The 16,392-nt window shown below is 38.1% G+C and overlaps 1 protein-coding gene across 1 annotated transcript; it reads left to right on the top strand.

The window, feature by feature from the left end:
• Nucleotides 1-9,954: 9,954 nt before the first annotated feature.
• LOC145124396 (ARM repeat superfamily protein) lies at nucleotides 9,955-11,766 on the top strand. Its single transcript, XM_079059723.1, has 2 exons — nucleotides 9,955-11,474; nucleotides 11,592-11,766. The coding sequence occupies exons 1-2, from the start codon at nucleotides 10,128-10,130 to the stop codon at nucleotides 11,652-11,654; spliced, it is 1,410 nt and encodes a 469-aa protein (XP_078915849.1). The 5' UTR covers nucleotides 9,955-10,127; the 3' UTR covers nucleotides 11,655-11,766.
• Nucleotides 11,767-16,392: the final 4,626 nt, after the last annotated feature.

Here is a 16,392-nt window from a genome sequence, read left to right as displayed (position 1 = left end):
AACGAGTTTACGGTCGTAAACAAGTTTACAGTTGTAAACTCACTTAGGCCAGATTTGATTTGATTTTTCGAGATAATCGGGTTTCCGCACGATTTTTGGTTTCGACTCGTAAATAATTTAATTATATATAACTAGATTATTTTCTAAACCAAGAAGTTTGTCGGAAAAGTTAATGAATTCGAAATTTTATTAACGGAAATCGCGTAACGGAAACGGACAGTTTCGGGTTGTCACATTATCCCCCCGTTAGAAGGAATTCCGTCCCGAAATTCGAACATAGAATACAAATCATGGATTAGGAAAGAGATGCGAGTATTTCTGTTTCATCTGATCTTCGCGCTCCCAAGTGAATTCAGGTCCCCGCTTGGCATTCCAGCGAACCTTCACTATCGGGATGCGACTTTATTTTGTTCGTTTGATCTCTCTGTCCATGATTTCGACCGGTTCTTCCACGAAGTTGAGGTTCTCGTTGATTTTAATCTCATCGAGAGGCATCACAAGTGTCTCATCGGACAGACACTTCTTTAGGTTCGATACGTGGAAAACAGGATGGATGTTGCTGAGCTCTCGCGATAATTGGAGTTTGTATGCTACGGGACCGATCCTAGCAAGGATTTCAAATGGTCCAATGTACCTTGGGTTTAGCTTTCCACGCTTCCCAAAGCGTATCATGCCTTTCCAGGGTGAGACCTTCAGAAGGACGCGGTCACCAACCTGGAACTCCAAGGGTTTTCGTCTCTTATCGGCGTAGCTATTTTGTCTATCTCGTGAGGCTTTCAATCGTTCTCGGATTTGCACAATCTTTTCAGTTGTCTCTCGGATGATCTCAGGACCAGTGAGAGTACTGTTGGGAACTTGACCCCTGGCTAGCTGCGTGTCACCCACCTCAGCCCAGCACAGAGGGGATCTGCACTTACGACCATAGAGGGCTTCAAACGGCGCAGCCTTGATGCTGGTATGATAACTGTTGTTGTAGGAAAATTCAACCAAAGGAAGATGAGTGTCCCATGATGCGCCGAAATCTATGACGCAGGCTCTCAACATGTCTTCAAATGTCTGAATTGTTCTCTCACTCTGTCCATCAGTCTGCGGATGATAAGCCGTGCTCATATCCAATTTAGTTCCAAGAGCTTTCTGTAGTGACTGCCAGAACCTCGATGTAAACCTGCTATCTCGATCGGAGATAATGGATGCAGGTACGCCATGAAGGCGAACTATCTCTTGAAGGTAGATCCGTGTGAGTCTCTCCATCTTGAAGCTTTCTTTGATTGGCAGGAAGTGGGCGGACTTCGTCAATCGATCGACAATTACCCAGATGACATCGTGCCCACTCGGAGATCTAGGTAACTTGGTGATAAAATCCATGGTTATCCTTTCCCACTTCCACCCAGGTATTTCCGGCTGTTGAAGTAGATCTGAGGGCTTCTGATATTCGACCTTCACCTTGGCGCAAGTCAGGCACTTGCCCACGAAGGTAGCGATCTCTGCTTTCATGTTTGGCCACCAATAAAGCTGTTTGAGATCCAAGTACATCTTATCCGACCTTGGGTGAACGGAGTATTTCGTCCTGTGAGCTTCGTTCATTACAACCTCTCTGTAACCACCGAACTTTGGGGTCCAGATCCGGTCCATGAAATAATAAACTCCGTCTCCCTTGATCTCCAGATTCTTTTCCATTCCTCTCAAGGCTTCACCTGGCATGCTCTCCGGTTTTAAGGCTTCCAGCTGAGCCTCTCTGATCTGCGCGGACAGGTGGGAATGGATGGTCATTGTTAGTGCCTTCACCTTACGCCCTGAATGCTCCTTTCGACTGAGGGCGTCCGCTACCATATTGGCCTTGCCGGGATGATAGCGAAGTTCGCACTCGTAGTCACTGAGTAGCTCTACCCATCGTCGTTGTCTCATTTTTAACTCCTTTTGATCAAAAATATGTTGCAAGCTCTTATGGTCGGTGAAGATAGTGCACTTGGTTCCATAGAGATAGTGTCTCCAAATCTTTAACGCAAAGGCCACTGCTCCCAACTCCAAATCATGAGTTGTGTAATTTACCTCGTGTGTTTTCAACTGCCTCGAGGCATAGGCGATGACCTTTCCTCTCTGCATGAGCACACACCCTAGGCCCTGATTGGATGCGTCACAATAGACTACAAAGTCTTCCGTCTCTTCGGGCAGGGACAAGATAGGTGCGCTGCACAGGGCCCGCTTCAATGTTTGAAATGCAATGTCTTGCTTGGCTTCCCAACTGAAGGTTACACCCTTCTGTGTCAGGGTAGTTAAAGGCTTAGCGATTCTGGAGAAGTTCTGGATGAACCTGCGATAATAGCCCGCGAGACCCAAGAATTGTCGGATTTCTGTGGGTGTCTTTGGTGCAGACCAATTCTCAATCGCTTTGATCTTGGAAGGGTCCACGTGTATTCCTTCCTTGCTAATCACATGTCCTAGTAAATTTACCTTCCTGATCCAGAATTCGCACTTCGAGAATTTCGCGTATAGTTTTTCTGCCCTTAATGTTTCCAACACCTGCCTTAAGTGCTGTTTATGGTCATTCTCACTCAGCAAATAGACAAGTATATCGTAGATGAACACAATCACGAACTTGTCTAAAAAAGGGCGGCACACCCGATTCATCAGGTCCATGAATACTGTCGGTGCGTTGGTTAGACCAAAGGGCATTACTACAAACTCGTAGTGTCCATAGCGAGTTCGGAATGCTGTTTTGGGTACATCATTCTCATGAACTCGCAACTGATGGTACCCTGATCTTAGATCTATCTTTGAGAAATAACTGGCTCCCTGAAGTTGGTCGAAGAGATCGTCGATTCTGGGTAAGGGATATCGGTTCTTGATGGTAAGCTTATTCAGCTCTCGGTAGTCAATGCACATCCGAAAGGATCCATCTTTCTTTTTCACGAATAAGATCGGAGCTCCCCATGGTGAGGAACTCGGCCTTATGAATCCTTTGTTGATCAGCTCATTGAGCTGACTGGATAATTCTTGCATTTCCTCTGGCTCTAAACGGTAAGGAGATTTAGCTACAGGAGTAGCTCCGGGGATCAAGTCGATACGAAACTCGACTTGGCGCTCGGGAGGGGTTCCTGGGAGATCTTCGGGGAAAACGTCAGGAAAGTTACAGACTTCGGGGATGCTCTCGAGGTCTCTAAGTTTTTGCGTTTTGTCGACAACACGAGCTAGGAATGCATGACACTCCTTCCGCAGATACTTCTGAGCTTTGATGCACGAAATGGTACGGAGGTTCGAGCTAGACTTATCTCCGTAAATCATGAGGGTTTCGCCAGAGGGAAGATTGAGACGGATAGCCTTCTCGAAGCAAAGAATATTAGCATGATTGGAGCTTAACCAGTCCATGCCGATAATGACGTTGAAACTCTTGATGGACACAGGCATAAGGTTGATGGGAAACGAATAATTGTCTAGAGTAAGAGTACAGCCTATGAATATGTCGTTAGTGCTCTCCTTCTTTCCGTTAGTCATCTCGACGATAAATGTTTCGGTTAGAGGTTGGGATTTACATTTGATTAGATGATTGAATGTATGACTAACAAAACTCCTCTCCGCACCAGAATCGAAGAGTATGCATGCATAATAGTTGTCAAGGAGGAACGTACCCGTAACAACGGTAGGATCAGCAACTGCTTCCTCCTGGCCCATCACCAGAACTCTCCCTGTATTGCCACCAGTTGTTTACTTGGGGCAGTTTCTCCTGAAGTGCCCAACCTCTCCACATCCATAACAAGTTTGACCAGCGCCCGCTCCCGGAGCCTGGTTGGTTGGTTGAGCCGGTGTCTTACAGTATCGAACTGTGTGTCCTTTCTTTCCACAGCTGTTGCAACTCAACTCACGGCAGGGTCCGTGATGATGGAAGTTACACTTGTTGCACAGGGGTAGTTTTCCAGCATAACCACCGGTAGGAGATTGGGTGGTTAGAACAGCAGTGGGAGCAACAGCAGGAGCAGTAACAGCATGAACTGCCACTGTTTGTTGTTTCTTGGAGGGCTCCTGTGAAGACTGACTCTTTCGTTTGTTACCAAACTTCTTTTTCTTCCCACCGCTTTCCTTTTGTGGCTCGGAGACAGCTGCCACCTCATCCAGATCGATTCCATGATCGATCAGAGTCTGTGCCAGATCCTTGGCGCTTTCAAAAGTAATCGGTCTAGCAGCCAAGACATTCCCCTTTGTTGGTTGTGTCAGTCGCCAAATGTACCTTTCGATTTTCTTGCTTTCCGGGGTGACCATTCCCGGACAGAGGAGAGCCAGATCATAAAATCTCGCGGTGTAGGCAGCGATGTCTGAACCCTTCATCTTCAAGTTCCAGAGTTCTTGTTCCAACTTTTGCACTTCGCCCCTCAGGCAGTACTCCGTGAGCATGAGCTCCTTCAGTCTTTCCCAACCCATGGCGTTAGCCACTGGCAGGGTTAGGGTTTTGACTCGACCATTCCACCAGGTCAAGGCTCTGTCGGTGAAGGTGCAGGCGGCGAACTTCACCTTGTTTGCTTCAGAACAAACGCAAATTTCGAAGATGGATTCGATCTTCTCGAACCATCGAGTCAGGGCGATGACACCTCCATTTCCGTCGAAGGACTTGGGTTTTGCAGTCATGAAGTCCTTGTAGGAACATTCTTTTTGATGTCCCTGACTTCCACCTGGTCTCTGTGGGTCGGTTCCACCTCCAGCCCCACCAGCATTCACTTGTGCCATTGCTGCAGTCACGGCGGCAGTAACTGCTGCCTGGAACATGACAGGGTCGAACTGAGGAGGTGGTGGTGGTGGCGGAGTGTCGTCGTTCCTTCTGATGGGTCTTGGTCGAGGAGACATCTCGTTCTAGAAAACAGTCAGGAAGAAAAGGACGGTAAGTCCTCGAGATATATAAAACAAGATATATCTCCTCCTGATAATAAAAGTATACTACCGAGCGATAAGCACAGAAAGTTTACTAACGCAAATAAGTTATCGCTTAAGGGAGAAGAGGTAGCAACACTTAGAGTGAATCTGTATACTGAGTTTGGCTCTAGCGAAGATACTCCTATAGTATTTTATGTGGGATGATTTTGGTAAGTTTTAGGCCTGATGTAACACCACAGTCACTCCCAAGCACATGTTGGTCATGTCTCGACTGACTATAGTTGATCATGCTATATTCACCCTAGACATGATTACATAACTGCCCAGGTTTAACCACAGCGTTCCAACATCCAAATACTTTTTTGTTTTGTTCTACTAGAGACACAAACTTTGTTATGTATGCATGCTCGTATACTTTTATAAAATACTTATATTTTTGAAAGTATACTTTTAGCGTAGAGCACTTAGGCCCCTTAGTGTTTATAGTTGTATACCACGTAAGGTTCAGTATACTAGTTCGCTATAAACCAGGGCTCTAATACCAATCTGTCACACCCCGAAACCGATGGCGGAAACGTTCCGGGGCGGAGGACGTCATGTGTAGCATCACAACCAATGAATAACAACAATCATAGTAACACAACCATTACAGTGAATACTTAAATAAAAATATTTACATCAGTTGAAACTTTGTTTGAATTACATCCAATAGCTTTGTATAGTATAAACATAAAACTCTTATTGCTCCAGTTCCTCGAAAATCCAGCAAGTACCTGTCTACTGATTTCCTGAGAATACAAGCAGTTTGAAAGAGTATCAGCATAAAGCTGGTAAGTTCATAAGCGGTGGTTTGTAGTGAAAATCGTCGACGAGTTCGGAAAATATTTGTATAGTTTTAAGAAAATCCGATATTTTCCTTAGTGAAAATGTAGTGTTATCAGTTCTGTAATAAACCATGAATATCTGTATGTTTACAAGAAAATCCGATATTTTCTTTAGTGAAAAGGTAACGTTATCGATTTCGTATAAAACCATGAATGTTCGTTACGGAAAACTGTAGTGATGTGCGAAAATACTACCTCATGTGACTAGCTAAAACTAATCATGAAGTATAAGTATTTTGTATGTGAAACCATTGCATAATCGGTTCTGTTTGAAAAACCCTGGCTTTAACCAGTATACGTAGTCTGTATCAGTTCTATTTAGTAAAAATAAAACTGTTGAAGAGTGCCAGGTTGTAAACTAAAGGTGATTTATACATAATGTGAGTCGTATAACCATGCTTGATATGACTAGAGACCTTTCCAACGTTCTTCAGGCGTCGAGTTAAATGACATTTGTCACCCTAGGCATGCCTGCCCAACTGTAGCTAGCAGTTCGGGTGTGGGATTGTCAGTCCCGAATAGATCTATTCACAAATCTCACGCTCTCCCTCCAGGAGACTCTGGTTATACTATGGTAGGATTTATCCCTGTACACCTAAGGGTACAGTAGTGAAGTAGTGCCACACAGTATCGTACAATCTAGTTTACATGTAGTGTAGTAGCGTTCTATCGTAGTGAAAATCCGTATGTATCCCGTATATAGTGATAATTACAGTTATGAAAACCATGATAAAGTAGTGATGTAACTGTAAACTATTTCTGTCTTAGTGCATATGTTTAGTAGTGAAAGTTTCTGTACTCGTTATGTTTGGAAAATCCCAAACTATACCGATTATAGTTTGCATGTATAGTGAATAGCGTGTCCGGAAAACTATGCAAATTTTAGTGAAAACGTCCCTTATGATCAATACAGTACAAAAGGGTTAAAGTATGAGATTTGCATAAGTTTTGAAAACATTTATGTTTAGCTTGTATTCCCCCCCTGAAAACATTAAAAATACGGAAAATGTAGGGGTATGAACTCACAGTTCTTGCGTGAAATCGCTGACTGAAATGAAGATCCTCGAGTTGTTGCACGTGACACTTAACGGAATCCTATTATCAAATAAATACATATATGTATCTAAATTAGCGATTTCGTTAGATAACGTGTTAGAGGAACACTTGTATTCGGTTGAGGAATGTTACCGGGACTTGATCGAATCGATGAAAGTGGGTTTTCATCCAAAAGCACCACTTAAAAGGTGTTTACGGTCGTAAACTAGGGTTTACGGTCAACAGACAGTTTATGGCCGTGAACGGGGTTTACGGTCGTAAACTGGGGTTTACGGTTTCTGAAGGCTTGGTGAGTTTACGGCCGTAAACTCAAGAACAGGGTTTACGGTCTTTGAAGGCTTGGACCGTAAACTCAAGAACAGTGTTTACGGTCTTTGAAGATGGACCGTAAACTCAAGAACAATGGTGCTGATTTCGAAGAGATAAGCGTTTCCAGATGTTCTGAAGTGACTCCAAACGGTGTTTCTCGATGTTTCCCGAAGGTTGAAGGTGTTTTTAGGTGTTTACGGTCAAGGTTCTTAGAGAGAGAAGGAGAGAGTTTATGGCCAGAAATGTTCAAATGAAGGTGGAGGTCTCGTATTTATAGGGGTTTTGTGGTCGGTGGTGGGGGGTCCACCCTTTGTTGACCGTAAACAGGTATACGGCCATAAATGAGTTTACGGTCGTAAATGAGTTTACGGTCGTAAACTAGTTTACGGTCGTAAACAACTTTACGGTTGTAAACTCACTTAGGCCAGATTTGATTTGATTTTTCGAGATAATCGGGTTTCAGCGCGATTTTTGGTTCTGACTCGTAAATAATTTAATTATATATAACTAGATTATTTTCTAAACAAAGAAGTTTGTCGGAAAAGTTAATGAATTCGAAATTTTATTAACGGAAATCGCGTAACGGAAACGGACAAGTTTCGGGTTGTCACAAATAACCCATGCATAAACGTAAAGTTCGAAACTTTACATGATATATCGACCCTAGGGAACCATATCTATGATTTGGATGCAGTAAGCCCGACTAGAAACGATTGAATAGATTTAGACTATGGGGGAATCGACGAGTTGCTAATACAACTCGGCGAGTTGGGTCGTGGTCCCCCAACCTTTTCTGTTACTGAGCAAACTTGTTGAGTTTAGAAGATGACTCAGCGAGTTGGCCATGGTTTGGGTTATGAAGAGTGATGAACTCGGCGAGTGTAAGGAGGGACTCGGCGAGTTGTTGGTAAAAGGTCCCGATTATGCTTTGAGGATGAACTCGACGAGTTCATGAAAGGACTCGACGAGTAGGATCGAGATTTCAGGGTTTTATGGATTAGGGAACTCGATGAGTTGTTGGACCAACTCGGCGAGTCGAGTCAACCACGATGTTGACTTCGACTTTGACCATTGACTATAGTTGACCCTTATAGTGGTTATGTGTATGAAAGGGGTAATTAAAGGAGATAATTATGTGTAGGAGTTTGAGAGGAGTTGATCCAGGAGCCGAGGACAGTTCAGCTACTTCACGACATTGAGGTGAGTTACCTTCCAGTAGAAGTGGGTCTAAGGCCACAATGCCGGCCCACTAGTAGGAGTTGTTTGTTAGATGATTGTCTTTGTGATAATTGTTTGGTATGTCACTATCTGTTATGTTTTATGTGCTAGCCTAGTATGCCACAGTCACAGAGTTGCTAGTAATTTCAAAATTTATTATTTGAATTTTGAAAGTCGTTTGAATTTTGAAAATGAGAAATTGGAGGAGAAAAAGAAAGTTAGAGAGGAGAAACAAAGAGTTCAAGAAGAGAAACAAGGAAGTAAAAATTATTAATTTCTAACAAAACTCTTCGATCATCTCCCTGGAAACGAGCTCGATATGGTTTTGAGAGCTAGAACGAACATCACGAAATATATTACAAGTAATGTTTTTATTTAAAAATTGTCATTTTTTATATAATGTTTTTATTTAATTGTCGTTTTTTAGCTGTGCAATTTTTTATTTAAATTAATGAATTGTTTTTCCTTCTATCAATTTTATTAACTTATATTTATTTCACTTAAAAAAGAAAAATAAAAATATTGTACAGTGTAGTATGTCACCCACCAATTTTATAGGGTAAGAGAAAAATGAAATAACGATGACGTGACAGTACAGTAATGTGCTATGGTATGATAATAAGCTAGTTTGGATCTTACAAACAATAAACTATATAATAAACCAAATTTTATAAGTCAGATTATTATATTATTTATAATATATCAAAAATTTAGTAATAGACTAATATGGTTTAAATTCTTAAAATATTTTAAAATTTTTTTATTAAACAAAAGTAAAAAGTAAAAGACAACTTTTAATAATACCTAATATAATAATTTTCTATATTGAAATTAAAAACAACACAAATATTATTCACCGATTACCCACTTCATTGTGATCCATATTAAGGTTATGTTTGTCATACTAACTGAAAAGCTAACTGATAGCTGAAAATGTAGCTGTTAAATAAAAAGTTAGCTGATAGCTGAAAAACTAGCTAATAAAAAATAACGTTTCGTAAAATAGTTGAAAAACTAGCTGAAATATATAAAATGACATTTTATATTAATGTATTTCTATAATTAATTAGGGATATATTTGGAAAAATTTTAAAAAAGCTCCTAAGAAACTAGTATAAGTAGTTTTCTAAAAAAATAGTTTATAAGCTACTTTTTAACTTAACAAACATGAAAACATAAAAAAACTCGAAAAAAAATTAGCTTATTAGTTAGCTTGCGGCGCGCCAAACATAATCTAAAGCTTTCCATTTTTAATTATTATACAACTGAGTTCATGTGATCCATTTTATCAATTTTTTTTTTTTTGAGTTTTTAAGGTTAGTGTATGCACATTACTTTTTAGCTTATTGTTAACAAATTGAAATGACATAAACTACCTATTTACCTTTCCCTTCCCTTTAAGAGAATATATATAGATTTAATATGAAAAGCAATTGACTTTGTGATTAAAAAAGCAAGTATAAATATATCAACTATCACTATTGTTTTTTTCTTCTTGTCTTGCATTATATTATAATTATAAAATGTATTATTCTTGTTTGAAATTTCTATCTTGTTCAACAAAAAGTTTTATTAATTTTTTATGGTCATAAAAATGTGTTTTTTTATGAGGCGTAAACTCCAAAGCCTTGCTTAGCTGGCAGTGGTTCTATGCCAGTGGCCAAAACCAACCACAAAAACCCCTTTCATGCCTTCATTTCTCCAAATCCTTCAATCACCAAAACAAAACCACCATGAAACTGAAATTGAAATCTACAACTTTTTGAATTCAAAACTGAAAACCCTCTCAAGCTTAATTCAATGGTGTCTCTTGAAGAAACCCGTCGTTCTAATTCCTCCATAACTCGACCTTACCCTTACTACACACCACCTTCATCTTCTTCTTCACCTTCCAGGAGCAAACATATGGGTCGCTCCATGAGAACCATTCGTTCAAATTTCCACCAATCCGATTACAGCAACGCGTGTTCCTTCACATCCACTGAAACCCACTTTAACGATGAAAACCTTACTGATTCTGTTATCGATGTTCATTTGCAGGAGCTCGCTACAGCTACCTGCGGGAGCAACCGTAAGCCGTTGAAATCAGCGTCTTCTACGATGTCCTCTGACGATTTTCTAGAAATTTCTCAAGCCTTCAGTGATTTCTCGGCTTACAGTAGTGATATATCGGGAGAATTACAACGGTTGGCCACTTTCCCGGAGGAATCGAGAGAGAATGATGAGAATCGGGAGCTGCAACCGGAGCCGGAGCCTTGTGAAGGGTTTCTGCAACGGGAGAATTTCTCAACGGAGATAATTGAGAGCATTTCGCCTGAGGATTTACAGCCGACTGTTAAGATCTGTGTTGATAGTCTGAGGTCGAGTTCCGTTGCCGTGAAGAGGTCGGCGGCAGCGAAGCTGAGACTGCTAGCGAAGAACCGATCAGATAATCGAGCGTTAATCGGAGAGTCCGGCGCCATTCCGGCGTTGATTCCACTTCTCCGGTGTACCGATCCTTGGACTCAAGAGCACGCCGTTACTGCGCTACTTAATCTATCTCTCCTCGACGATAACAAACCACTAATTGCCAACGCCGAAGCTGTAAAATCCCTAATTTATGTTGTAAAAACCGGGACGGAGGTTTCGAAGCAAAACGCTGCCTGTGCGTTGTTAAGTTTAGCTTTGGTCGACGAAAACAAGGCGTCAATCGGAGCTTGCGGAGCTATTCCTCCATTGGTATCTCTCCTAATCAATGGTTCTAATCGAGGAAAGAAAGACGCGTTAACCACTCTGTATAAGCTCTGCTCGATGAAGGCGAACAAGAAGAGAGCAGTATCTGCGGGGGTGGTTAAGCCTTTGGTGGAGCTAGTTGCCGGGGAAACGGGTGTCGGAATGGCGGAGAAAGCGATGGTAGTGTTAAGTAGCTTGGCGGCGATAGAGGAAGGGAAGACGGCGATCGTGGAAGAAGGTGGGATTACGGCGTTGGTGGAGGTGATTGAGGATGGTACATCGGTGAAAGGGAAAGAATTCGCGGTGGTGACATTGTTGCAGGTGTGTGAAGAAGGTGTTTATAGCGGCAGAAACAGAGGGTTGTTGGTCGGAGAAGGTGCAATTCCGCCGCTTGTTGCTCTTTCACAGACGTCAACCGCCAGAGCTAAACACAAGGTAATCTTGAAATCTTGAAATTTGCATTGATGATTATAACATTGAAGATTAACATTATTATAGTTTCTTGATAGAATCTTTAAATCTTGATGGAATCTTTATATTTTGATTTTTTAGGCTCAAAGATTACTTGGATACCTGAGAGAACAAAGGCAAGAAGGTTCTTCAACTCCAATATGAACAGTTTGGTTGGCTGTACATAAATATATTATATTATTATAGGAAATGGATTTTGTAGAGTGGAATAAAATATTATTGGGTTTGATTTTTTAATATATTATATTTTTTAAAATCTAGTGTTGTTTTTATTTGAATTTATATTTATTATAGCTGGCAAGAAGCATGATGGGTCTTTCTTTTTTGTGTGGGTCTGTGTTTACATCCATCAATTCAATTCTTACTACTTGTTGTAACAATAATCGTGTGATATTATTCTTATTCTTATATGGAGATATATGGTTTTGGAATGTTTCCTTTTTTTAGTTATTGAGTATTTTGATATTTCATCATAATGTTACTACCAAACATTAATGGAAGAGGTGCTTTTGGATGTATTTTTTGGGTTGAATTTGTTTTATAGCTGGCAATAAGCATAAACATAAGCATTGTGGTGTTTGTGGTCATTATGTAAAGATTTTTCCACAAACATATAAAGCTTTGGTGGGTCTTTACCACTTATTCTTATTTTGTAATTTGTTATGCTTTATTTCAATTATTGAATGATGCAATTAATGCAACTATATATAGCAAAGATTATTTCGAATGTTTTATTGTTTTATGCAAAGTTTTTTAATTATTGAGACTTTCATGTCACATATTTGCGTCTACAAAACATAATTTTATTACTACAAGGTTTTAAATGCCATGGGACGTGGCGTAGCACTTAATTGAAACCTTAGGTTTTACAAGTCTTAGACACCACATGACGTTTATCAAGACGTTATTTAAATCGGTAATTTTGTTTAGAGAAATTAAAAATCCTTCTATTTTTTTCTATTTATTTTTCTATCCATTTAAAATGATGACAAATGTATTAAAATATAATTAATATTATCTAAATATGATATTTTTTTACCATTTCATATGGGTAGGAATATAAGTAGGAATAAATATAGGAGGATACCGAATTTTTCTTTTATATATAATTAATAGGTTAGTTATATAAAAGACTTTATATATTTGGTTTTTTTGAGGATTAAACCTTGATTTTATTTTATTTTCAAAAAATCCTTTATATCTTGCCATTTTTCGATTTGGTCGTTTTAGCAGGTTTACCGATATTACACAATAAAGTAATATTTTTTAAGAAAATAAAATTAAATTGAGGTTTAATCTGAAATAAATGGACAAATAAAAAAAATGAAAAAATATAAGGAATAAATCTAAAATATGGAAACATATAAGGACTAAATCGAAAAATTGAAAAATATAAAGACGTGTTTAGAAAAAGATATGGTCTAATCCGAAAAAACCAATATATAATCTTTTTTATTTAATTAATCATAACCAATATATATATATATATATATATATATATATATATATATATATATATATATATATATATATATATAGGTTCAAATGTAGATTGACATCTATTGTGCGGACGTGTGGACAATGCTATTATGTCAGAATGACAAAAGAATATATATTTTGTTTGATAATATAAATACATTCAATCTTATATAACTATTGTCATTATCACACATTCTCACTGATTAAATTGTCTATAAGGTTATTATAAACTTTTTATAATTATTCTCATTCTGTGAGAATGTTTATTGATGCGTATTATGTAAGAATGAGAATGAGTAAAAAACGATGTGTGCGAACAACAACGAATAAGAAATAGTGAGAATGCTTGAAAATGACGATAGTTGTGTGAGGTTGAACGTATTCACATTAATAAACAACTGATTCTCTTAATAATTCTCATAGAATAACACTGTTCACACGTCCGCACAATAGTTGTCCATCCACATTATAATCTAGCCATATATATATATATATATATATATATATATATATATATATATATATATATATATATATATATATATATATATATATATATATAGAGAGAGAGAGAGAGAGAGAGAGAGAACTGCAAAAATGTTCCATGTGGTATGTATTTTTTTTGAAGTTTAGTCCAGATCTCGACTTTTTTGGATTCGTGATCCTTTTGAGTTAGTTTCATTGTGTATTTGGTCCCTAAGTAAACTGAAATGACTTTAATACCCTTGGGGTATTTATTTTCTATTTTTCTTTTATTTTTTTAAAATATAATATATATTTGTTTATTTAAACAATAAAAAATAAGAGGGCCCACCTCTTACTTTTTATTATTTAAATAAATAAATATTTATTATATTTAGAAAAAATGAAAGAAAAATAGAAAATAAATACCCCAAGGGTATTAAAGTCATTTCAGTTTACTGAGGGACCAAATCCACAACGAAACTAGCTCAAAAGGACCACGAAGCCAAAAAAATCAAGGTTTGAACTAAATTCAGAAGAATGCATACCACATAGACCATTTTTACAGTTTTGTAATATATATATATATATATATATATATATATATATATATATATATATATATATATATATATATATTTCTTCTATTTCAGTTTGTCACACCTCTCCCTAAGGATTCGAGCGCTAAAGAAGATGTTTGGAAAAAATGATGAAACATTTTTAAACTATGCAAAAATGGTATTGTTAAGAGAATAAAAAGACATATTTGCCCTCATGTGGGGCACGTAAAGTTAATAGCAAGAATTAATTTTTTTTTTTGAACATACCTGTTGCATTAAACCAAAGAGCACTCAGTGGGAAATTGAGGCTCACAATGGAGTTTACAAACATAAAAACCAAACCAAATACAAACTAGAAACAAAGGTGTATGTCTATATCCCTCCACATAAATTAAACTTACAGCGGATATAACTATACCTTTCCGGTTCCTTCCAAACACATGAAACCCAACGGTCTACTTTATTACCTTCTTGCTATGCGCCAACCTGACTTGCATAATGATTGGAGTTAAGTTGATGCTTATATTTCTTCACCCTGTCTGGTTACCAATTCCTTCCTGATCAGCTTCACCTTTTCATGCGATTTTACTCCATATTCCTTCCAGATCTCATCCTACTACTCAGAGGTAGTTGTGTCCTTCTGTCTCCATATTTCTCCATCTTTGTTTGCGAAGAGCTATCTTGTACCTCCGTCTTGCGGTCTCAGTCGTTATTTCACGTCTTCCTTTTGTGCTCTCACCATCCTTTAGATTTTACCATAAGGGTAAAAATGTCCAAAATTCCACCAGTTAATTTTCCTTCCCCTTTGTATTGATGCATTACCTGTCTTTAAACATTAGTGCTTGCTATCCCCTTTCTGCTGCACTCCATCTGTATACCTGTCACATTGTAACCAGACAAGAAAGAAAACACACACACACACACATCACCAAGTTACCCCCTCCCCCCATCTCAAGTATACCGAAAGAAAAACGCATATTTTGAAAGGAAACATGAAAGAGAGCAGTCAACTCCTAAATAATTCCTACCCCATGAAGCATTTACGCACACCAAACACACACTTGACTGCACTCTCCATGACACCAAGTGACCCCAAATTATATTTTCCCTCCCGCCACACCCCAAAGAGAATTAATGAGAGTTAACTTGGAGGAGGACGACATCCATAGAGAAATATACGTAAAAAGACGTTTATCCAAATCTTTTAAGAGACTAAAATCTGGAAAAAATGCAATACACATGGACCATTTTGTAAATTTGTCAAAATATTAGTTATTATATTTAAAATATAACAAATATATCAGAATAAATTAAAAATATATAAATCTAAAATTAGAGATTAATATTGATAAAGGAAAGTTTCAAAAGTAAGTAATATTATTTTATTTTTAAAATAAAATTATTCGTTTAATAAAAAATAAGATGAAAAAAAAAAAGTTTGAACTGGGATTGAATCATTGAAAGGCTCTGGACATAGTCGTGTGGGTCGCGTTTGATGTTGAATAACTTTACCAAAAGAAAGTTGGCGAAATGTTTTCTTACGGGCCAAAATGGGCTTTGTCTGTATAAACTTCTAATAACTGGACTAGTTTTATCCGAACCATCAGTTTTGGAGCGGATTTCATAAAATCTGTTTTTTTGATAGGTTTTTTACCCGGATTAGAAAAACCTGAATTTCTAACCGAAAAACTGTTCTTTTTTGGTTATTACTGTTACGCACGAGATTTTTTGAAATTAAACTAGCTTCCCAAAACCTGGTTTTTGTTGTAATTTCAATTATTACATTATAAAAAATAGAAAAAAAAAGGTTGTTGCAAAAAATATAGGAAGATTTATAAGGTCTCTAGAAGACAAAACTGCACAAATAGTCTCTGTGGTTTGCTAAAAATTGTCACTTTGGTTCAAAAAGTTTTGGACTAGCACCACAGGTCCAAACTTTTCGTTTTGTTGCGAGTTTGGTCCAATTTAATTTAAAAAAATTTGTAATGACGATTTTACCCTTCTTTTTTGTTTTTTTTCAGTTTTTTTATTTATTTAAATATTTTCATAATTAAAATAAAATAAAAAAGAAAATAACTCTCTCTCTCTCTCTCTCTCTCTCTCTCTCTCTCTTTTCTTCTCCGATTGGATGTCAAAGAAACCTCCAGAGTGGTTGCTGATTCCGGCGAGGTCAAAAGGGAGCAATAAACCTTCCTTTCATTTTCTTCCTCTGTTGACTAGAGCTGCCAAACATACATGGGGTTGTCGAGAAACGCAACCCAATAACCCCAAAACAGTTTCTTCCCTTGTTCTCCTTCTTCGATCGACAAAGATACCGGCGAGGAAAAACCCCACCGACTGCTACTATTGTTGTTTGCTCTCTTCCATCGGACCTCCGATTT

This window comes from Lactuca virosa, chromosome 7 (genome assembly GCF_052849685.1).
Source record: "Lactuca virosa cultivar CGN04683 chromosome 7, Lactuca_virosa_CGN04683_v6, whole genome shotgun sequence".
NCBI classification, from domain to species: domain Eukaryota; kingdom Viridiplantae; phylum Streptophyta; class Magnoliopsida; order Asterales; family Asteraceae; genus Lactuca; species Lactuca virosa.
Note: the sequence above shows the minus strand (reverse complement) of the source record. Positions and strands in the feature narration are given on the sequence as shown.